The following is a 22,677-nucleotide window of genomic DNA, read 5'->3' as shown; positions in this document are numbered from 1 at the left end:
AATATAATAAACTAAAATATAAGCCAAAATATATATAAACTTATTATTTTTATTTATTATAACTTCTAAAACTTAATAGATTATTACAATAAAAAGAAAATATAAATATTAAATATATTACAATGTGTACATTACTAAAATATCAAAATATAAAAACTTATTATTTTTATTTATTACAACTTCTACATATAATATTATAATAAAAGAAAATATATATTAAATATATTACAATGTGTACATTACTAAAATATCAAAATATAAACTAAAAAATGTATAAACTTATTATTTCTATTTATAACAAATTCTATATCTTAATAAATTTAATATAACTAATAACTTCAACCACCCACAAAAATAGAAAATCCACTTAATCGATCAAGAGATTATTTTGACTGTCTTGACTTTTATGTTGTAACTGGTTTTCTTCTCTCTGTAACATAACTTAGAACTCTCTCTCTAAGAGATGTATAAATAAGAGCTCATGAGCCCAATTATGTACAACTTTCATAATAATAAAATCATAACTTTTGCTCCAAGTTTCTCTTTTTCTCTAGAAAACCTATACATGATAAGAAGGTTAGTTTATTAGAAGTTGATGGGCGTTTAGCTATGATAATTACAACGAACGGTGATTTATTCAAGATGTATGTGTATGAAGATGATGCGGAAGAGATGAATAAAACGACATCTGGTTCCTGTACTAATAATAGAAGATGGAATGAAGCTTGTAGTTTCACATCGCCTTTTGATTTGGGGAAGAATTTGCAAGTTAAGTTTTCTACTTTTGTTTACAGAGAAAGAGATTGGAGAGGACTTTTAGAATAGCTATGCCATAATATGGGTCTGGGTTGTGTGCCCTTAGGTATGATATTCATGAGCAAATTCATCGCCAACTAAGCTAAATTTTTATTTTTTTTGGAAATTGACTACGATGTGCGACAGTCATTACGATGACGTTGATACATCAACGAAGTGATAAGCACGATAACAACCAAATTTTAACAAGAACTTATACCCTAAAATCCAACTACATTATTTATACTATAATAACTCAATTTTTTTTTTGATGAAGGTATAATAACTCAATTTAATACCCCAAAGATTCTACGTCTACTGGGATCCAACATTGGACTTCCAGAGACTTTAGGCCACAACAATTTAACCTTCAAAGTGGACGGTGCCTATAAAAGAAGACGACCCAAATTGGAACCTTAATGAAGACAATTGGCTTCTTATTTCAACGTACCAAAGGGCCCACCTCCTCCAATCCCGTGTCGGCATCTTTACGGGTTACACAGGTTACAACTTACAAAGGATTGATTCAGATTTGGCCCCTTAATTATGACTTGTTATTCTCCCAGTGGGATTATCTTGCTTGTTTGGTTTGGCCATTTCCTTCTTCGGGTTTTCTTGTCGTAGAGCAATATCGGCAACTGGATTTACAGTACTTGGTATAGTGAACAAACTTTTAACTGCTGTAATTAATCTTTTTATATGGGATAAACACTCGACAATGGTTGGGACTATCGGGTTATTAATATGTATGAGTGGAGGAGTTATGTATCAGCAATCAACTAGTAAAAAACCGGAAGATGTGAAAGAACAAGCTAAGGCACAAGGCGACGAGGAAAAGCAAGAAAAGCTTCTTGAAATGCGGGTGAATGTTGCAGAAAGCAACACAAGTGGCAAAGAAGTTGCTAGTTCAGAAGTAAAGTGAGGAAATGTATTATGTTCTTTTTGCTCTTTTTGGTTTTTAAGGTTTGTTTCTCCAATTCATTGAAATAGTATAACATTTTTGTTCTAGCCCATGGAAGGTTTGGGGTTGGGAAGTAGTGGATTGAGGTTAAAAAATGTATAACTGGTAAATGAGAAACATAAGATGTAATTTTCTTTAGGTCAAAAAGAATATTTAATTCCTTTAATCTTGTTTATCAAATTTTGTGAAAAAAGAATCTTATTTCTGGAGTAGAAATTATGGATTAGGTTTGATCATTTATTGATGTTATGCTATGTTGTGTTTGTGCAGTGGCCGTACTGTTTTCTCTGTATTATTCTAATTTTATCGATGTCTTTAGAGAGACGAGTGAAAACGTTAATCGTTTCGAAGCATATAAACATCATAAATGTTTAAACTGCAAGCTTTAGGGCATCCCCTGACTGATTAAATGTCGATAAGGTGCAGATAATTTCGAAAGAATATGACAAATTAGATCTTTATAACTTGTTCATCCATCAATCATAAGCTAATTGTGAAACAAAACATTGAGTTCAGTTGATAAGTGCAATAAAATAAAAAGAGTTAAGTTGATATGGGATGGGGTCATGATGGAAATTTTTTTTGAAAAAAATGAAATGTTGAGAGTGGGATTTGAACCCACGCCCTTTCGGACCAGAACCTTAATCTGGCGCCTTAGACCAACTCGGCCATCTCAACTTGTGCTAACTAATGAGAAACACATTCTATTTATAAGCAAATTTTATAGGTTTTTTTTGTTCAAAGTCCCACATTGGTAGTACTATGGAAATAATAACATTTACCTCTGCCTAGACTACAATCTTCCGTTGAACAATGATATGAAATGCATTATATGAACAGGGTTTCCATTTCTATCTGAATGAATTATTGATGATAAATGCATATATGAGCTCCAAAACCAGTATAAGAGTTTTTTTCATCCTGGTTTAAAAATTACCGACCAATGTCAAATCTGGGCAAAAAGTTAAAATTCGATGATTGTCTCGAAGAAACCAGGGTTTGGTGTAACAACACCAGCAGCAACCAGTACCAATATTGTTTCCGCTTTTGCAACATATAAGTTTTGGTTCTAGCGAAAGCTCCACAAGTCTGCTCCACAAGTCTACATGATGGAGGCTGTGGATGCCCCCTCCTCAAGCCTCCTGTCGTATGAGACTTGTAGTTGGTTTTTGACTTGGTATGCATGAATTTTCATAATAGTGCTGCTATCTAACCGATTCTTACTGATATTTCATGGAAAACTACAAATAAAATCTCGAAAATAGGAAGAGCAACGGTAGAATGAGCCAGGGGTGATGAAATATAAGAAAAACAAATATTCGATAAAAGTAAAACTTGCCATTAGACACCATATGAGTTGAAAAGTTATGAACATATCAAATCTATGATAACATAAAAGTAACTAGTAGATAATATCAATTTATACTTAGTTATTATTCTAGGGAACACTCGTACTCTTCTTGTTTCGAACTTGAAGCACCATTTACAGACGGTCCCTGCCAACTATTTCCTTCGGAAGCAACTTCACGTGAGCCCTCTACCACTAGACGCCGTAGTTCATTGCCATCATGTTGCACTCTCCCACTTATCTCCAAGCACATGCCATTAGTTTGTCTCTTGTTTTGTTGCTTTGTTTTAACAGGACTTCGACCATGCCCGGGGTCAACGAACACTGGTTGTACCTTCTAAGTTGGGTTCGGTTTAATTCTGTTTGTTTCTCTCTCATCAGGTCGACGCAGTATTCTGTTATCTGATTCTGATTCGGATCGATACTTGAAACAAGATGACAGTGAATTGTATCACCTAATCCATCAAACACTTGGTTCGATCGATACTTGAAACAAGTAAACAACTCGGGATTTAGATGAAATTTTATGTTAATAATTCTTACCAAGAACTACAAATATAGACTAATATCTAATCTAATAGATGAATTATCTATAGAAGAACTGTCATTTCACCAATCATGAACTTTATCCGTGTCATGTCGAGGTTCAACTCAACTTCTTCCATTAGTTTGTTACTTGTAAAATCAATTCCAAGAAAGTTCTTCCACAATTCACAACTTGTTCTTCTACTAGGTTTTCTAAAGTATGTCCTAAATCAAAACTGTCATTTCACCAATCATCAACTTTATCTCTATGTATAATCATCAGAATTCAAAAATAAGAAAAGGGTAAGATCTAAAAATACAAAAGGTTGAATAACTTATAAGATAATAATGAGTAAACAAAGACTTAAGAAAATTTGATTAATAATAAGATAAGGTAAAGAAAATAGAAGAAGATGAATGAATGACTTGAGATAGAAAAAGAGGGATTACGTTGAGATATTCTTTGGCATCTTCGGGAGGAGCTAATTCACAGAATGAGACAAGGCCGGAGATCAGATCACCGTCCAACTCTATCTCTACCTTTCTTCTACACAGTTCCAGTAACGCCTCCTGTAGCCATTCTCCCGATCCTCCTGCGGATTCCATTCTCCCTCTTTCTCTCTAATAAGCTCCCTCCTTTCTCCCTAGTCCCTCCCTCCTTTAGACTTTAGGGTCCGTTTGATGAAAATCCAACTTTTTCTGATGAGTAAGAAAGTCAGGATTTTCTTATGTGAAATTAACTTTTAGGTGTTTGATGAGAATGTAGGAAAAAGAAGAGTGCCTCTAAAAAACGATATAAGAATTAGCTTTTATGTGGCCCTTGGTAGTTTTGGCCTTAGGTGCTGTTTTTTGTTTTTTTTTGTTTTCTGAATCTAAACTTCGCTGAATTGAATTGGCTTAATCTGAATTATTTTGGAAGTTAGTATGTTTGTTTTCTAAATCTAAATTATCAAATCTGAATTCCAATTTTAACATTTATATCCCTGTTATTATTTTTGATTTTAGTGGTGGTGGTCTGACTTTAGTGATGGTGGTGGTGGTGGTGGTGGTGGTGGTCTGACTTTGGTCATGGTTTGACTTTGGTGGTGGTGGTGGTCTAACTGGTCCTGGTTTGAATGGGGTGTTGAAAAATATTTGGATGAGAATATTTGTCAATCAAAAGGGGTATGAAGGTCATTTGACCTATTTCAGCATTTGAGTCTCTTTTTCAGACTTGTTTTGAAGTCTGAAATATGTGATTTTTTTTTTTTCAGCTCATTCAGACCACAATCTAATTCAGCTACATTTTTAGATTTTTTTAAATTAAAAAACAAACATTTGAAATCTAAATTGAGTTTCATTTCGGATTTCAGAACTGAAAAAAATAAAAAAACAAACAGCACCTTAATCTCATCTTCTTCTCTACCCTAGCATCCGAAGATCGAGAGAGAGAGGGATTCCAGATCCATATTTGGAATCAATTGATTTTTGCTTCAATCTAAATTACAAGTTTGGGTTATACAAAATTGACCACAACTTCTTAGGAAATATAGATTTTGCAATTAAGGTAACATAAATCATACTTTGGAATCAAAGGTTTTCATCTCCGTTGGTAGTATGATAGCTAAGATGGTTAGGACATCGTGCTTAAAAAAAAAGTTAAATACGACATCTCAATGACAAGGATCCTAGTCATTTGCAACATTTTCTTGTAGTCCAATTTTATTTTTTATTTTTTTTGTTGAAGGTAGTCAAATTACCATATAACCAAATATCTACCTGCACACATAACAAAAATTAATATATTATTGTTAATGAATTATTTGAATATTCAAATTTACATTTTCATCTTCAGACGAAAAAATTACATTTTTCAGGGGTGGGTCTTATCTCCTCTCGGTTGTTAATAAAATACTTTCTCTCTTTAAATATCATGGGACATGGATTGATTTTGTAAATGGTATGTGGTCAGGTTGCGGGGAACAAACTAAATACCTGAGGAAGAATTCCTCGAAAGGAGAGGGAAGAAGAGAAAACAGAAGAACATATGCTCCTCTTATCATCTGCTTCTGCTCAATACTAGTTGCTCAAAGGCACGTAGGAAGAATGACCACTAACGAGCGTACGCAGACTCGGATACTCGATCTTGTTGAGATACGTGTGTAAACACGTGATATAAGAGACGAATCGAGATGAGGAGATCCGGTGATCAAGACTATTCCAAGATATGTGAAGATCAAGAATATTCAGTTTCATATATTTAGAATATTTCCTGTAATGTATCTAATATTCTTATTAGATATATTTTATATTGTTTCTTAGTTTAGTTAGGAGAAACTAGGAAACCCTGACCCCTAATTTTTCTATAAATAAGAAAGGGTTCTAAGGATTAAATCATTCGATTACTAATCAATCATTATAACGAATCACCTCAATTGTGGTTAACTAAGTATGTAGTCATTATGGCTTTCCCTGAGGATGTAGGTCGTGAATGTTCGACTGAACCTCGTTAAATATGGTGCCCTTTATTTTTGTTCATCTATCTCCAATTATCACATTATCGTGAATTTCTATAGATCTAACTACTAAAGAAACCCACAGGTGGGAGGGAAGGGGAAGCAAAATAAATGTATTTTTATATTTTATACTCCTACAAGTCATAGAAGTCAGATCATGCAGACGCAAGAGCGTCAGTCTGAATCTAACCTACAATAAATGGAACTAAGACAATAATAAAATAGATATCACAGTCTATCACACTAATATTAATACTCAAGTAATTTGTATAAACATGTCATTCAGAAATCAAAAATTAAACAACAACACAAATGGACTAAAAGGAAATCTATGTATGACGTAGCCGACGATACTACTCCCACATAATTGTTGCTAGTTGGTCTCTTTTTGACGACCACTACATCGCCTGTCCAAGTATGACACTCTATTATTCAAGTAGATGTTCACATTAAGTATTTTCAAGTAGATCGAGAGAGAGAGAAGATGATCGAGAGTTTAAGTTGATAGAAAGAGTACGTAATTTAAGCATGTTCATGTTTTGTGATGGGTAGAAAACATTTTACCACCTATTTATTATGTGGTAAAATAATTTTCGGGTTATTCCAACGTCTTTTTTATTTAGGGATTCAATTTCCCATCCTTTTGTTTTAGTTAAATAGTATGAGAACCAAGTAAAGGTTTTGCTTGAATATCAGATTAATGGTTGGTTGCTTGTTGGTTGATTTGGGGAGATAGACGAGAGAGATAAATGAGAAAGATGGAGATAGACGAGAGATCATAAAAAAAAGATGGAGATAAGAGAGAAATTTTCAGAACTTAAAAACACGCCCACCGTTGTTGCACTAATCGTCCCCTTCATGTCGAAAAAAAACTAACTCAAATTTTCTAATTGCATGTCAAATACAAAAAGATGACTTTTGGTAAAAAACATTAGCATCGCCCCCTCATGTTTTTTTTTTTTTTTTAAAAAGTGTCTATTAATTAATGTTAGATATTGGCCCTCAAATTTTCTAATTGCGTGTCAAACACAAAAAAGATGACTTTCGACAACAAAATAAATTACGGTTTTCTTTCCCAAGAGGAAAAAAAAATGACTTTCACATCAAAACGGACCCTATATATCAATTGGGGGGTTTTAAACGGTTCCTTCCGGACGGGTCCGGGTAGCAATTTAGGGTTTGTATGTTGTGTTGTATAGCCGTTAGATATTAGGGCTAGATCTAGAGCCATATGATTTATTTCCAAGCTCACTATAAAAGGAGATACAAGGAAGTACTATTTGTCAGAGAGGAAAATCTCTCTCTCTCTCCGCCTCTTTCTCCCTCTTAATAGATCTCCCCTGTTCTATCCATCCCACTTTCATCTGCCTCCTTCTCCCTCTTATAGATTTGTTCTATCCATCCCACTTTCATATTTTTTTCTTTTTCTTTTTTTTTTAGTGTATAAAAATCTATCTATCTATCTATCTATGCCTCTCTCACTAGATCTGTTCTTTCACACTTTTATGTTTTCTTTTTGTAAATTTTAAAATCATCAAAATTTTACATTTCTTTGTGAGATACTGGCCTAAAATTGTTTTTGATTCAATTGTTAAGTTGATTAACTTAGTTATTCCTGATGGTAGGGATATATATTCAATTTACCCTATTTTCTTATTAATAAATTTAGGGTTTCCTACTCTTTTTTTGCAATTTTTATTTTTAACATAAGAGATGGAATGTAATATTAATGAATATCTGGCCGAAAGATAGTCTAAGGGCGGGAGCTCCGGTGGGTAAGTTTTTTCATCCGAGCCAGCCCACTGTTATTAGTTATTGGGCTTTGGGGCGATGAAAGATAGTCTAATCGTCTTGGTAAGCTTTTTCAGGGGGCGCCTTCCCATTATTATTAATTGGGCTTGGGGTTGGCGGCATGAAAAATCTTTCGTCGCCCCCAAGCCCAATTAATAATAGTTGTCTAACGGCGGGAGCTCGGCTGGGTAAGAGCCCGCCCATTGTCATCATCCATCTAGGGTTTATTTATTTATTTGGGTATGAAGATAGTAATGCTCGGAGCAATTGGCGAAGAAGAAGGTTGCTACCAGGTCTCTCTCTCTCTGTGTGTGTCTCTCTCTGTCTGGTAAATATCTCTCTCTTTCTCCCTCTTTCTTTATTACCTCTTTAATTTTTTATTAGGTAGTTCCACTTTGAGGTTATATTATCAACTTAAATCTCTGTTTAGATAAATAATAGAGAAGATAAATATAATGATATGAATACCTCAATAACCACTTTGAGGTTATATTATCAACTTTCTATGGGGTTATTTCTTCTCTGTTTCTATAAATAATAGAGAAGATATAAAATAAATATGCATTGTTTCTTGGTGAGTATCATTATATAACTTAAATCTAATGGGGTTATTGTTTTTTTTCCGTTGTTTAGCTTTTGATATGAGTTGTTTTTTGTAGTTGGTATGGAATCAGAGCCCCATGGAACCACCATACAACACGGCATATGAGACAGTGGAACTTTTTGCCGAAATATTGCACGAATACACTAAAGGGCAGAAACGTGGTACATTTAACTCAATAATTGTTGGTGGGTTTGATGGTACAACACGGCATTTGTACCATCAAACCCACCAATAATTATTGAGTTAAATGTACCACGTTTCTGCCCTTTAGTGTATTGTGTATTCGTGCAATATTTCTGCAAAAAGTTCCACTGTCTCATATACACCTATCGAAACTGTTGCTGAGGTCATCAAGATGGCCATGTACGAAGCCAGTGAAGAAGAACTTGAAACTGGAGGATTGATTAAGGCAATCCTCCACACTTCTGCTGGGGAGGATCACCTCCTTTTTACGGTCGATAAGCAACGTCGTCGAACAGATGGAATTTATATTTACGATGAAATTTATATTTACGATATTAAGCGTGAATTGGACAAAAAGATTAAGCGTGACGAGGGTAATGAGAAAAAGAAGGGTAATGAGAAAAAGAGGAAGGCTGATCAAAAAAAGAAAAAAATGAGGTACATCTTTTTGGTGGTTTGTTCATATTGACAGTTTTCTAGTTTTTTCTAGTGCTAGATGATTTATGGTTTATAGCTTATCATTGTTATACCCAATTTCAATCTTCCTTCAAATTCTAATGATAATAATAATACTTCCATTAAATAAGTTAGAGCAGTTTCTGTAGAGCTTGACATTATTGCTGATGGTTGTTTGTTTAATTGCAGTATCTGTTAACAAGACATGAGATTTGTATAAAGTAACGATATTTAGCAAATAGAGATTGGGGGCTTCATGAGTGACTGCTTAATGTTATTGTAACTTTTCCTATAATTCATTCCATGGAAAATGATTTCTTTTTGTTGCTATCATTCAACTATCCAACTTATGAGATTAGGTTGTTTTGATGGTTTGAGCTTTAAAGTTCTTGTCTTAGCATTGTAGAGTAGTAATATGATCAAATTAGGGAATGCCCAAGAAACAGGATTTGATATAAACAGTGAAGCCAAGTCTTTTAATTTATTTTGTACAAGATAATGGAATTCCTGTAATTCAGAGACCTGCATTTGGCACTATGGTTTGGGTGCAGGTTAGATACCTAAATTGTGGTTGGGAATTGAAAGATTGTGCTGGAATATTGAATAGAACGTTTCAGCCTTTGTTGGTCCAGGTTTAATTATTGAAGTTTAAGTTTAGATTCAAGAGGTGTTGTTAGCTGATGCATTTTATGGTTAAGGCGTCTCATATATTAGGACGGTGTTCAAAGGGCTATAGGCGATATGAAAAGAGATATCCTAAACTAGGTAGTAAATTTTGGTTACCAGGCCACATACGCCAAGTGCAGTTGTATTGTCAGCAATATCATCTATCTTTTCTGTTTTGGTATATCATCAAGTATTTGATGGATATTCGATCTAAATCGGCTACTTAGCTCAAAATGGCCTCAATAGCAATATATCATTTATCTGTTCTGATTTGCTGTTTTAATTTTATGGATATTCGATCTAAACCTTTTATCAAAGAACTTAGCGTAATTAACTTGGTATGTCACTGAACACCATGGTAATCCTCCACGCATTCGTTTAAAGATATTAACTTAGTATGTCACTGAACACCATATGGTTTGTTTTGCTATTCTTGAGTTTCTATTTATTTTGAGTTTCATTGTGATATTGAATGCATAATGTTCCTTCTTTAGTTGTTTTGAAATTGTTGGAAACATTAAAAGAAAAAACAGACTTCATGCTAATGGGACTTATTACGAGTGAACTGATATTTTCAGGTTATTGCTTCTTTGCATGAGAGTATTGAGGTACACTTTCTTCATAGGTTTCTTACTTTTCATATTCATACTTTCACGATACCTTTTGAATCCCATCTTATTTCCTTTGTTTTTTTCCAGGAGTAGTTTGAGTCTTTCTGTCTCGAAACTTAGGTGTGTATCTCGACTATATTTTCTTTTATGTTTTGTGTTTGATAAACATCTTTTTGAATAACAGTTACAGCTAGAGTTTGTTTTGTCTTGTATTTTAGCCGAAAATAGATACTACCTCACACAAATCTTCTCTTCTCGGATATTGCATAAGCACCTTAATTATTTGGAGTACTTTATACTTCGATTCTGTCCATAACAATATTTGATTGTCTTGGTTATAAAACAATGAACAATATATATGCTTTCATACTTTGATTCCGTCTATAACAATATTTGATTTTGCTTTGACCCACCAAACCATCCTCATCTTGTTGTGATGAATTGTTAAATAGCTGCTACTATTCTTCTTCTTTGTCATGAATGATTATGACATTATCATCATTAACTTTGATGAAATCTGGGTCTATCATATGTTTTTGGTCATGGGGGTGGTTGTGTTGATATTATTAGATTTCCATATTAGCATTCTATAGTGGGCAACTTATGGGGGGTTGTTAGTTTTCGTTTCTACAGTGTGATCGTAAAGATGACTCAGACATAGTTTACCAGTGGAATACAGTTTATAGAGAATGCACGTACCAGGTCATATTATAGACTTTATGTTTAGTGAACAAGAAACTACTGTGTAAGTCGAGTAACTCAAATGTCTGTATCATTTCTAGTGAGAAAAAGTTTTGATATTGATATGAATTCTATTGCTATAGTGATATATTGGTTCATGTTTTAGTTTATTTCTGCATTTTTAGTTCCTGTGTTCGAAATATTGACTTACATATGCTTTTGACATTATTAAGCTTCAGTTTAATATCACTAAATCATTTTTAGTTCCTGTGTTCGAAATATTGACTTACATATTGCTTTAGTACTGACTGGAAAAGTTATAGGTTTCGAGGGATTTAACTCCCTGTTCTAAATTCTAAAACCTCTCGATTTTGAAATCTGTTCATTCAATTAATATCACTAAATCCGTTAGAATTCTCTACTAATTGCTAGATTGCTTCTTTGTGCAGGTCTGTTGGTGTTTTAGAGAAGAAATGATAAGATACTTGTTTTCTTCTGACAATATGTGCTATGAACCTTTCGCAAATTTATTTTTTCAGACATTTCATGGTTTCTTTATTAGACCAAGTGTGTTGACCCGATGATCTTGACTGCTCGAATTTGTTTTGTTTTGGTTTCATTGTTGACCTCAAAAGTGAATGAAGTTGGAAGTTTCAAATTTTGAAAATCATGATAGTGGTCTAGATATATCATATAAGGCAATTGTCCATTTTGCAGCTTCTGCAAGTGAAATAACCTTCCCAGCCTTTTTCTTTTTGGAACCACCAGGATTTGATCCGTTGGTTCTCCTGTTCTTGTTGCCATCAATTTGAGCTTTCTTCTCTTGATTAATCAACACTTGTTCTTGGCTTCTCTTAACCTGTTTCTTGCTTCCACTTAGTCACTTACCAATTCTTTTTCTGAAGGTGTTTTCATGTAAGCATGCAAACTGGCGTTTGTTACATCTGGTGTGTTGTTGCTGCTACCAACGTAACCCCTACGTTGCAAATATTCTTCTATCACGCTTCGACCAGCTTCATGACCAACAATATTCTGCAGAAGAAAGAAAAGATCAAATACTTTGAAAGTATGAATAACCACCAAACCGTAGAGAAGTTTCTTAAACAGTGTTCCAGTACAAGTAGAAATTACCCTTCTATAAAAAGGCTTCAATAAACACCTTGTGCCCCGTGAAAAATGTAAAACTTCTAGCACGTGGAACTCAACGACTAGGGCTTTGGTGTAATTTTATGGACGTAATTTTGCATGCCTTTATTGTTGATACTAGTGTTCATTCATATGTTGGTGATGAGCGAGTTGCTGAATTTTTAGTTTTAACAGCTTAAAATTTTTAGTTTTGTTACTTTCCTCAAGAGTTAAGCTTCCCTTGATTGACAATAAGATATTCAAGATTAATAACATTAATTATTCTAAAATACAGACACCCATATAAAATTAACCATACCTTTTCCTAAGATGATAGGCAATAACTTTTCCTAAAATTCATTTTTTATCAGCAAAAGCACAGTTTGGTTCTTCTTTTGAATGTTCTAATTCTTATGTTATATGTTCTAAGGCTTTCCCCTTCTCCCATGATGGAATATTGAAAGTTAGAAATGCCTGTCTTCAAGTTTACATTTAAGAACAAGAATCAATGAAATTTGTATGAGAAGATGGAAATGAGTGCCGAGAAAGAAAATATATTAATTTTCTAACATGACTCAATGACCTAAACACATTAATAGCCACGTCATCCATGTTCGTTCTATACCTTGTCTATGTGGTACTGACCTTTACATTGTCTTGCAGAAACAGCAGGTGAGTTTGAGGTAAAAGCATATATTGCTCAAAATTGTTCGTATTTGTGGGTTTTTTTTTTGTTGAAGGTCGTATCAATGGGTTGGAACGAAAGGGAAGAGGTTGGAATGTACTGTTAAAAATGTGACATGTGATAGTATCATGGTTTACCACTTCAAAAGAATTGAGAGGTGGTTAGTATAGGGACATGGATAAATAGTATAAGGACATGGCCAAAACATCATATTTTTAGATTTAAAGTCCTTTTACCAATTAGAAAATAGACATTGTTTTTAGAGATTTAAATCGAATAAATTAATTTTTATTTGGATAAAAACTAAGATTAAAACAATAAAAGTATCCCAGTTTTCTTTTATTTTCATGTCCTTCCTTAGATCCACAAATCTTAAAACAAAATCCTATTTTTAACCTAAAAACAACCATCATTTACAAACAACCTATTCTATAAAACAACCATCACCTATAAACACTATATTATTATTTACTTTTAAGTTGTTCTCGTCTCTTTCTTTCTTATGTAAGACATTTGTTATTTAATCCTATTAGTGTATAATGTTGATTAAATTTCTCAAAAAGTAAATATTTCGGCTACTATGTTTACTTATTTTTATTTGTCGTCAGAATTTCGGCCACTGTGGTCAAAATATTAAACATATTTCAACCATAGTGGTTGAAATATGCCCAAAAATTTCGATCAATATTCATATTTCGATAATAGTGGTTGAAATTTTGCGCATATTTCGACCATATTGGTCGAAATTTTGGTCATATTTTAATTATTTTGTCCGAAATTTTTCTGTCAAATTTTATTACATCATTTGTTCCGTGCTTTTAGATAGAGAAAGAGATTTTGACTATTAAAATACTTTATCTTTTTGTGGTTAATTTGAAATATGAAATTATTCTCAATATTGTCATTCGAAAGTGAATATATGATGATTTATTTAGTTTTTCTGAGAAAAATATCTACTTACTAAAAGGACTAATGTCCCTTTACTAATCGTGTCCCAATACACTAGAGACATGTCCCTTTACCAAAAACCAATTGAAAGGACCACAAAACGTTGACAACATCAACGTACTGGCAAGATAACAGTTTCATATCTAAGATAGTATAGAGGAGTAGGATTATTAATTTAATCAGCCGAAAGGAGAATTGGACTCAAATAGTATCTAATGTCAGCACATTTACCTTTCTAATTCCACATTGGAGCTTACATTTTTGCACTTACTTCGACACCACTTAGAAGTGATATTCACGTATTAAGTGAAAAAACAAACAACCTAAATTACCGACCCACACTGATTACTACTCTTCAAATTCTTTATATATGAAAACAAAAGATAAACAATCTGTCTGTTAGTATCTTTATCTCTGTGTGTCTTTCATCTTATGAAGAGCCAACCAAAATCCTTTCTCAAGTTTGGAGGTTTTTTTCCCTCACTCAAGTTCTTTTTGTCTGGTAATAAGGCCGGCTGTGAGAAATAATTTCTAAGACGTATGCAATCTTATCCGACTCAAGTTGGAACTTCTAGACGAAGAGGAGTCTGGATCTGGGGGTTTCCCCCAGATCCTGACGATTCCCGGACAAAGAAGATTGAGAGAGAGAAAAGATGAGGGAGAGAGAAAGAGGAGGTAGAGAGAGAAGACGAGAGAGAGAAAGAAAAGAGGAGGTAGAGAGAGAAGATGAGGGAGAGAGAAAGAGAGGAGGAGGTAGAGAGATAAATGGCATGAAAGATTGGAGAAGAACAAGATAAAAAAGAAATGGAGGTCGCCGGAAAAAGTTGTAGTCCGACAACTTCTTATGTGGACAAAGGTGATGTGGAAATTGTTAATGAGGTGGACAAAGAAAAAAGAAAATAAATAAATTACAAAAATGTCAGGAGGACAGAATTGGGAGGTTGGAAAAGTTTGGGGACCAAATAGAAAGTTTGGGGCCAAAACGGACTGTCGGATACAATTGGGGGGCAAAACGAAATTAACCCAATATTTTTCTAAAATTTCCTCCGTTAAATTGGGTAGAGAAAATAATGTTGTTTACTTATTTCTAGACTTTACTTGGAGCATCTCCAATGCAAAACTCAAAAAAATCTCTATTCATACTATGTGTCAAGTTTCAATTTAGATTCTCACTTCTAGGTGGCGGTAATATAGATCTTCAATTTTTTTGCGTCACCAATGCAAAACTCTAAACTTATCTTATTTACTTATGTGACATAGTTATTTTAGTAAATAAATAATTAGTTATTTTAGATTATATAGAAGACTTGATTTCTATTGGTTGAAAATCAAATATTGATGAGTTGGACAATTAGAGATATCTTAAGAGGACACTCCGAAAATAGAGTGTCCTCTTGAGATATCTCTACTCCACCCTCGACACGTCATCTTAGAGATCCAAATAGAGTGTTGCATTGGAGAGGATTTTTAAGAAAAAACTCTAAAAATTCTAAGCGGCACTCAGAGTTTCTAAGGTTGAATGTTGCATTGGAGATGCTCTTAGACCTTGTTTAGCTTTCACCATCAATATTTATTAGCTTTAACAAGTCTCCATTAGTGATAAGTACGACTTCCAACACAAATATTGATTAGTTTAGAATTCTTTAATAACCCTTAGAAACCATTTTGAATAATCAAATTTAAGAGATGGGAGTGGAGTTTGTAGCTTAAAAAAGAATGCTTTGGTTCAAGATTATCATAGACTAAAATCTTTCAGAAAAACAATGACAAGTTTTATGAATCAAATAAGAGGAAAACAAACAAAATTGAACCCTGAAAGAGTAGTTTATATTCACCAATTCATTCAAATATAACATTTTTGTTCTAGCCCATGGAATTTTGGGGTTGGGAAGTAATGGACTGAAGTTAAAAAATGTATCGTATAATTTTTTTTTATCCTGTAATATAGGATGTAATTTTCTTTTCGGGAAATTTTAAAAGGCCCCCCCGTTTTTGTTAAAAGGCCTCCCCGCTAAAAGCGCCCCTCATTATAACCCATTTGGTTATAGGGCCCCCTCTACAAAAGAGCACCTCCTTCATCAATATTTGACCTAACGGCAAAGTTAACGCCGTTAGGTCAAACTTAACCCAAGACCAGAGATGTTGACCACGCCACATCATCATCTTCTCCGGTAGGTCGCCGGCCGGCCAAACTTCCGGCCGGCGACCTTCAAATTTTTTTTTTTTTTTTTATTCTCTCTCTCTCTCCCAAAATTTTTTTTTTTTTTTTTTTTAACTCTCTCTCTCTCTAGAGATCTAGAGAGAGAGAGAGAGAGCAGATCCAGATCTGCTCGCAGACCCATTAGAGGTCTGCGAACAGACCTTCAAAAGGTCTGTTCGCAGACCTCTAATGGGTATGCGAACAGACCTTTTGAAGGTCTGTTCGCAGACCTTCAATGGCTGCACTCTCTCTCTCTCTCTAGATCTATAGAGAGAGAGAGAGTTAAAAAAAAAAAAAAAAAAAAAATTTTTTTTTTTTTGGAGAGAGAGAAGAGTGAGAATAAAAAAAAAAAAAAAAAATTTGAAGGTCGCCGGCCGGAAGTTTGGCCGGCCGGCGACCTACCTGAGAAGATGATGATGTGGCAGAGAGAGAAAATGAGATGGAGGAGAGAAAATGTGGGTGAAATACACAACAAAACGAGTGTGGAGAGTGAGATTTGAACTCATGCCCTAGAAGACCAGTACCTTAATCTGGCACATTAGAACCAACTCGACCATCTAAACTTCGGATGAATGTGGAGAACCAAAATATATTAAAATGATTTTTTTTTTGTTGAAGTTTTAAAGATGGTATTTGGAAATAATAACATTTAACATCAACCTTGGACAAATAGGTAATCCTGACCTTGTCTAGGGTTGATGTGACCTTATTTAATTTTACTTTTCATGACCATAATAACATCAACCTTACACAAATACTGACATTGCAATCAATCGTAAGATGTAGCTTGATGTGACAAGAAAATGTCACTTTTGAAGCGCGTAACTTGATATGTTTTTTCAACACAAACAAATCACCTTTAAACTAGTAGTTGACACAATAAGGAAGGGAGGTTCGCTCTTATACCATGTGATTTGAAAACCTGTCAACAGCTTGATATGTCTCATTGACACAACTAAGATGTTCTGTTCGTGTATACAACGTAAGTACTCGACAACTATCACCATGGTTTCACTCCGAATTGTTACACCAAAAAGAACAGATATTATACGACGAGCTTGACAGTTCTTGCTTCAAATATAGATATCGAGTTGTAAAAACATACTACCGATTTGGTTATGATCCTGCTAGTAATGTACACAAATTGGTTTGTCTCTACGGTTGTTATGCTGATGACGGGCACACCCGTTTTACTACTTGTGAGGTTTTGATCATAGGGGCTCGCCATACAATTGTAGTAAAACCCAATGACGCCGATTTGGTTTTCTTCTCTGGTGTTCATCTTTGATGAAGAAATCTGATAGTAAAACCCGATGGATTCTTCATCAATTGGATTTCTTTGGAGGTTGGATCTATTTGGGCCCTTCATCAATTGATTTTTCACCTGGATTGATTGAGAGTTTAAAAAGTTATAAACTTCACATGAACTTTTAAGAGAGAAAGACAAAGAACATATATTGTTTAGAGAAAGAACAAGGAAGAGGGATGGAGCGGGTTTAGAAAGAAGAGAGAAAGAACGCGTTTTTAATTTGGAGGGTGAGAATTGTGTTTTCCCACCTTTTGGGTGGGAAAATTTATGGCCTTATTTTCTTTTCTTTTTTCCGGTAAAAAAGTGACTTTCACACCTTTTTAACCCAATCAAACACCAGAAACTCCACTTTCGTAAGAAAACGACTTTCCCAACCCCATTTTCCCACATATCAAACGGGCCCTAAGAGGAAAAACAAACGAAATTCAACTTGAAAGAGTAGTTTATGTTCACCAATTCATTGAAATATAACATTTACCTATGCCTAGACTAGCATCTTCCATTGAGCAATGATATGAAATGCATTATATGGACAGGGTTTTTATTTCTATCTGAATTGTTGATGACAAATGCATATATGAGCTCTAAAACCAGAATAATTTTTTTTTTTTGCAGGATTATCATTGTTTTTTCCACCTAATTTTTTTTTTCAGTTTTCATTTTGATTTAAAAATTTAAATACCAACCAACATCAAATCTGAGCAAAAAGCTAGAACTCCAAGAAATTTGGATGATTGTCTGGAAGAAACCAGGGTTTGGTGTAACAACACAGGCATCAACCAGTACAAATACTATTTTTGCTAAAGCTCCACAAGTCCACATGATGGAGGCTCTGGATGCCTCCTCCACAAGCCACCTGCGGTACGAGACTCATAGTTGGCTTTCTGACTTTGTATGCATAAATATTCATAATAGTGTGCTGCTATCGAACCATTTCTTACTGATAGTTCATGGAAAACTACAAATAAAATCTCGAAAATAATAAGAGCAACGGTAGAATGAGTCAGGGGTGATGAAATATAAGAAATACGAATATTCTATAAAAGTAAAACTTGCCATTGGACACCAAAGGAGTTGAAATGTTATGAACATATCAAATCTATGATAACATAGAAGTAACTAGTAGAGTAGTAGATAATATCAATTTATACTTTGTTATTATTCTAGGGAACACTCGTAATCTTCTTGTTTCGAACTTAAACCACCATTTACAGACGGTCCCTGCCAACTATTTCCTTCTGAAGCAACTTCACGTGAGCCCTCTACCACTAGACGCCGTAGTTCATTGCCATCATGTTGCACTCTCCCACTTATCTCCAAGCACATGCCATTAGTTTGTCTCTTGTTTTGTTGCTTTGTTTTAACAGGACTTCGACCATGCCCGGGGTCAACAAACACTGGTTGTACCTTCAAAGTCGGGTTCGGTTTAATTCTGTTTGTTTCTCTCTCATCAGGTCGACGCAGTATTCTATTATCTGATTCTGATTCGGATGGTTCATCTGTATTCATTAGCACCTGCAAAATTTTCTCAGTTAAAATGGGAGCTTTTTAAGGAAAAGAAGACAAACTAAACAAGAGAGCCGAAGGTGGAGAATGAAGAAAATAAAGTAACTTTTTTGGACCAAAAACATGAAATTCAGAGATAAATGGAAGGGTAACGATAATTAGAAGTGGTGCAAAATAATTATAGCTGACTCGATTGAAGGGTGAAAATAAATGTTCGAGTGATCAAGGAAAAGAATCTAAGAACTAACCTTACGACCAACCAAGTCAAATGTGACAACCACTTTACTTCTCCGGGCTTGATCTGCGTCTTCAATTTCCTGTCGTTTCTTCATTAGAAGTTCTTTTTCCTAAGATAAGAACCATTAGAAAAGGTAAGAATGTTGCCAGAAATAAAAGAACCATACTGTGCAACATGTTTTTCTTTTCCACTCTAACTTAACCTTCAGCCCGACGACCATAACCTGTGTTATGCTAAGGACTTATTAGTTTACCCTTAAAAGTCTTGTGTTAAAATGCCTTCTAGCTTCCAAAACATTACTACATTAACATGAAATCTACAAGACATTAAACATGGTGCAACATACTAATTACCTCTTTCGATAGCCAGCTATTCCCTTCAAGTTCATAGTAGTCACTTTGGTCATCAATGACTGTTGTACGAGCAGCTGAATTTCGATCGTAGTCCACGAGCCTCTTGGCGAAGGCTTCAGCTGTTGCTTCCGCATCAGATAGTGGAACAACAGACTCTTCCAAACCCGCATAGGTGCTTCCTTCCCTCAGAACAAGCGCTCCGCAGAAATTACAGGGGCCCTCACCTTCCTGCTCACAGACTATCTTGCCACAAGATAAACAATTGCTTACCAATCTGTGTCGACGGGCTTGGCACGAGCAAGGTTTCCCTTGTTGGAACACGATAGTCCCTTTTGCAGCCTCTGCAAGTGAAATAACCTTCCCAGCCTTTTTCTTTTTGGAACCACCAGGATTTGCTCCATTGGTTCTCTGGTTCTCATTGCCATCAATTTGAGCTTTCTTTTCTTGATTAATCGACACTTGCTCTTTGGTTGCTTTAACCTGTTTTTTGCTTCCACTCACCGATCCTTTATCTGAAGGTGGTTTCACATAAGCATGCAAACTGGCGTTTGCCACATCTGATGTGGTGTTGCTGCTATCAACGTAACCCCTACGTTGCAAATATTCTTCTATCACGCTTCGACCAGCTTCATGGCCAACAATATTCTGCAGAGCAAAGAAAACATTAACTACTTTGAAAGTAAGAACAACCACCAAAATCATATAGAAGTTTCTGAAAATGCGTTCCAATATAAGTAGAAATTAGCCTTCTATGAAAGGCTAAACTAAACACCCTGTGCCTCATGTGAAAAATGTAAAACTTCTAGGATGTGGAACTCAACCACTAGGGCTTTAAAGTAGGTTTATGCATGTATTGTTTCATGCATTCATTGTTAATATTCGTGTACATTCATGTGTTGGTGATGGGCGAGTTGCTGAATTTTAAGTTTTACCAGCTTAAAAACTTCAGTTTTATTCTGTGTCTAAGTTTTACCAACTAACAATTCATTTTTTATAAGCAAAAGCACAGAATTGGTTCTTCTTCTTTTGCATGTTCTACTTCTTATGCTATATGTCTAAGGCTTACTCCTCCCATAACGGAATATTGAAAGTTAGAAACGCCTATCTTCAAGTTTACGTTTAAGAACATTTGTACGATAAGAATCAATGAAATTTGTATGAGAAGATAGAAATGAGTGCTGAGAAAGAAAATAAATTAATTTTCTAACATGACTCCATGAACTAAACACATCAACAGCCACGAAATCCACGCCCATTCTATACCCTGTCTATGTAGTACTGACCTTTACAATGTCTTGCAGAAACTGCAGCAGTTGAGGAAAAAGCATATATTGCTCAAATAGATCGTACCCATGGGTTGGAAGGAAAGAGAAGAGATTGGAATGTACGCAAAAAGATGAAGCTCAAGCTTGTAGTGTTATAAATGTGACATATGATAGTATTCTGGTTTACCACTTCAAAAGAATTGAGAGGACCACAAAACATTGGCAGCATCAACGTAATAGCAAGACATATCTAGGAATAGTATAGAGGAGTAGAATTATTAACTTAATCAACCGAAAGGAGAATGGGAGTCAATTAATATCTAATGTCAGCACATTTACCTTTCTAATTTCAAAACAGTCTAATATCTATAACTACACTCGGAGCTCAAACCATTAGTAAAAGTCATTCCAATCAATGGGGTTTTCTCCATGGAATTCCACATGTATGAGAGGTAAGTTAGGAAATTTGGGAGTTAAGAGGTAGTGGAGTAACTTGAGTATGTTATTGGTATTAAAACAGGTTCATTGGGTAATACAAGGATTCACTAGCCTCATTAAAGTAATACAAATTTTCCAAATTAAAAGATGACGTGAATTGTATCACCTCGTCCATCAACACTTGGTTCAAACGATACTTGAAACAAGTAAACAACTCTGGGTTCTGGATGAAATTTACATTTATAATTCTTACCAAGAACTACAAATATAAACTAATATCTAATCTAACTAGTAATGAAAAACTAACTTGTGTCATAATCTATCAGACATTGGTAGTTTGGCAAAAGTCAAGTTGAAATTTAATTCAACTTCTTCCATTAGTTTGTTACTTGTAAAATCAATTTCATAGAAAGTTATTCCACAATTCACCACCTTGTTCTACTACTAGGTTTTCTAAACCTAAGTTAAAACTTTCATTTCATCAACTCTATTATGTATGTATAATCATGATAATTCAACAATAAGAAAAAGTGTAAGATCTAAAAAAACAAAAGATTGAATGATAATAACAAATAATGGGTAGACAAAGAGTTGAGAGAAAATTTCATTCATAAAGCAAATAGCAAAAAGAGGGATTACGTTGAGATATTCTTTTGCATCTTCGGGAGGAGCTAATTCACAGAAGGAGACAAGGCCGGAGATCAGATCACCGTCCAACTCTATCTCTACCTTTCTTCTACACAGTTCCAGTAACGCCTCCTCCAGCCATTTTCCCGTTCCTCCTGCCGATTCCATTCTCTCTCTCTCTCTCTCTAAAACTCCCTATTTCTCTCTCTATCTCTGTCCTACTCCCTAGTCCGGTAGTCCCCTTTTAGAGAGGGTCCATATATTGGGGCACCGCATAACGGAATGTCTTTGGGGAATAAAGACTCAAGTCAACTAATTTTGACTGAGGAGCCATATTCATTTTTTAATCCAAAATTTGGCATTTTTGGTTTTTGGCCCGTAAGCGTCATCTCCTTCTCCCTTCTTCCTGCTGATTCATTGATGCTCATTCTAATCCCTCATCCCTTCTATCTTCCACTTCTTCACTTTTTATTCTGTTCTTCTACTTAAAACAGTTTATCATTTTTTTCTCCCCAGACATGACAGATAAGGGAGAGAGAGAGAGAGAGATCTTAGAAGAAAATGGAAAGGAAAAAAAAGGGTTTCTTAGGGATGAAGTTCCTGTTGTTGAAATGAAGAAGAAGATGGAAAATTTTATAATCTCTTATTACTCAATCGTATCAATTTACATTATGAGATTGAATATGAATAAAAGTTTAGAGAGAGAAAATGGTTGTTATAACTAACAACTCAACTAACTTGTAACTAACTCTTTTCTAACTAACTCTTCTCTAACAAACTATACACTTCTCTTAACTGACTATACATTAATCAACTTAATTAGATCTACGTATTAGCTGAATAATGATCATCCTTAAAATTCCTCTG

At 34.6% G+C, this 22,677-nt stretch overlaps 2 protein-coding genes, 1 long non-coding RNA gene and 1 other non-coding gene across 8 annotated transcripts; 1 reads left to right on the top strand and 3 right to left on the bottom strand.

Moving 5' to 3' along the window:
* Positions 1-2,353: 2,353 nt before the first annotated feature.
* On the bottom strand, positions 2,354-2,434 carry TRNAL-AAG (transfer RNA leucine (anticodon AAG)). The gene has a single exon. It is a non-coding gene; the product is annotated as a tRNA-Leu (tRNA).
* Positions 2,435-3,074: 640 nt separating this feature from the next.
* Positions 3,075-4,346, bottom strand: LOC147553112 (uncharacterized). Its single transcript, XR_015236804.1, has 2 exons — positions 4,080-4,346; positions 3,075-3,590 (listed from the first exon to the last, which is right to left on the bottom strand). It is a non-coding gene; the product is annotated as an uncharacterized LOC147553112 (long non-coding RNA).
* A 3,060-nt stretch (positions 4,347-7,406) lies between these two features.
* Positions 7,407-12,468, top strand: LOC147553111 (uncharacterized). Of its 5 annotated transcripts, XM_086665622.1 has the most exons (6): positions 7,436-8,522; positions 8,763-9,140; positions 10,403-10,432; positions 10,523-10,555; positions 11,566-11,636; positions 11,674-11,783. In XM_086665622.1, the coding sequence occupies exons 2-5, from the start codon at positions 8,875-8,877 to the stop codon at positions 11,591-11,593; spliced, it is 357 nt and encodes a 118-aa protein (XP_086521748.1). In that variant the 5' UTR covers positions 7,436-8,522; positions 8,763-8,874; the 3' UTR covers positions 11,594-11,636; positions 11,674-11,783. The 5 variants fall into 5 exon arrangements, with proteins under 5 accessions (XP_086521747.1, XP_086521748.1, XP_086521744.1 ...); XM_086665621.1 differs by having other exon boundaries at positions 7,407-8,339; positions 11,566-12,362; XM_086665618.1 differs by lacking the exons at positions 11,566-11,636; positions 11,674-11,783 and adding an exon at positions 12,022-12,468.
* A 5,935-nt stretch (positions 12,469-18,403) lies between these two features.
* Positions 18,404-22,471, bottom strand: LOC147553110 (transcription regulator/ zinc ion binding protein). The gene is made up of 4 exons (XM_086665617.1): positions 21,823-22,471; positions 19,481-20,125; positions 19,138-19,236; positions 18,404-18,898 (listed from the first exon to the last, which is right to left on the bottom strand). Exons 1-4 carry the CDS (start codon positions 21,976-21,978, stop codon positions 18,542-18,544), a joined length of 1,257 nt encoding a protein of 418 aa, XP_086521743.1. The 5' UTR covers positions 21,979-22,471; the 3' UTR covers positions 18,404-18,541.
* Between the last annotated feature and the right edge of the window lie 206 nt (positions 22,472-22,677).

Source organism: Eschscholzia californica, unplaced genomic scaffold (genome assembly GCF_041429995.1).
Source record: "Eschscholzia californica isolate CP2 unplaced genomic scaffold, dmEscCali1.0.p SCAF_3, whole genome shotgun sequence".
NCBI lineage: Eukaryota > Viridiplantae > Streptophyta > Magnoliopsida > Ranunculales > Papaveraceae > Eschscholzia > Eschscholzia californica.
This window is presented reverse-complemented; position numbering and strand designations above follow the sequence as displayed.

What these genes read in the sequence shown, in the direction of transcription:
- LOC147553111 (XM_086665618.1), top strand. Translation starts at nt 8,875, where the DNA reads ATGGCCATGTACGAAGCCAGTGAAGAAGAACTTGAAACTGGAGGATTG. An exon ending in CTTTGCATGAGAGTATTGAG is followed by an intron (nt 10,433 to 10,522) that starts GTACACTTTCTT and finishes GTTTTTTTCCAG; the next exon opens with GAGTAGTTTGAGTCTTTCTG. An exon ending in CTTTCTGTCTCGAAACTTAG is followed by an intron (nt 10,556 to 12,021) that starts GTGTGTATCTCG and finishes CTTTTTCTGAAG; the next exon opens with GTGTTTTCATGTAAGCATGC.
- LOC147553110 (XM_086665617.1), bottom strand. Translation starts at nt 21,978, where the DNA reads ATGGAATCGGCAGGAGGAACGGGAAAATGGCTGGAGGAGGCGTTACTG. An exon ending in ATAGCTGGCTATCGAAAGAG is followed by an intron (nt 19,237 to 19,480) that starts GTAATTAGTATG and finishes TTCTTATCTTAG; the next exon opens with GAAAAAGAACTTCTAATGAA. An exon ending in TTGACTTGGTTGGTCGTAAG is followed by an intron (nt 18,899 to 19,137) that starts GTTAGTTCTTAG and finishes AAAATTTTGCAG; the next exon opens with GTGCTAATGAATACAGATGA.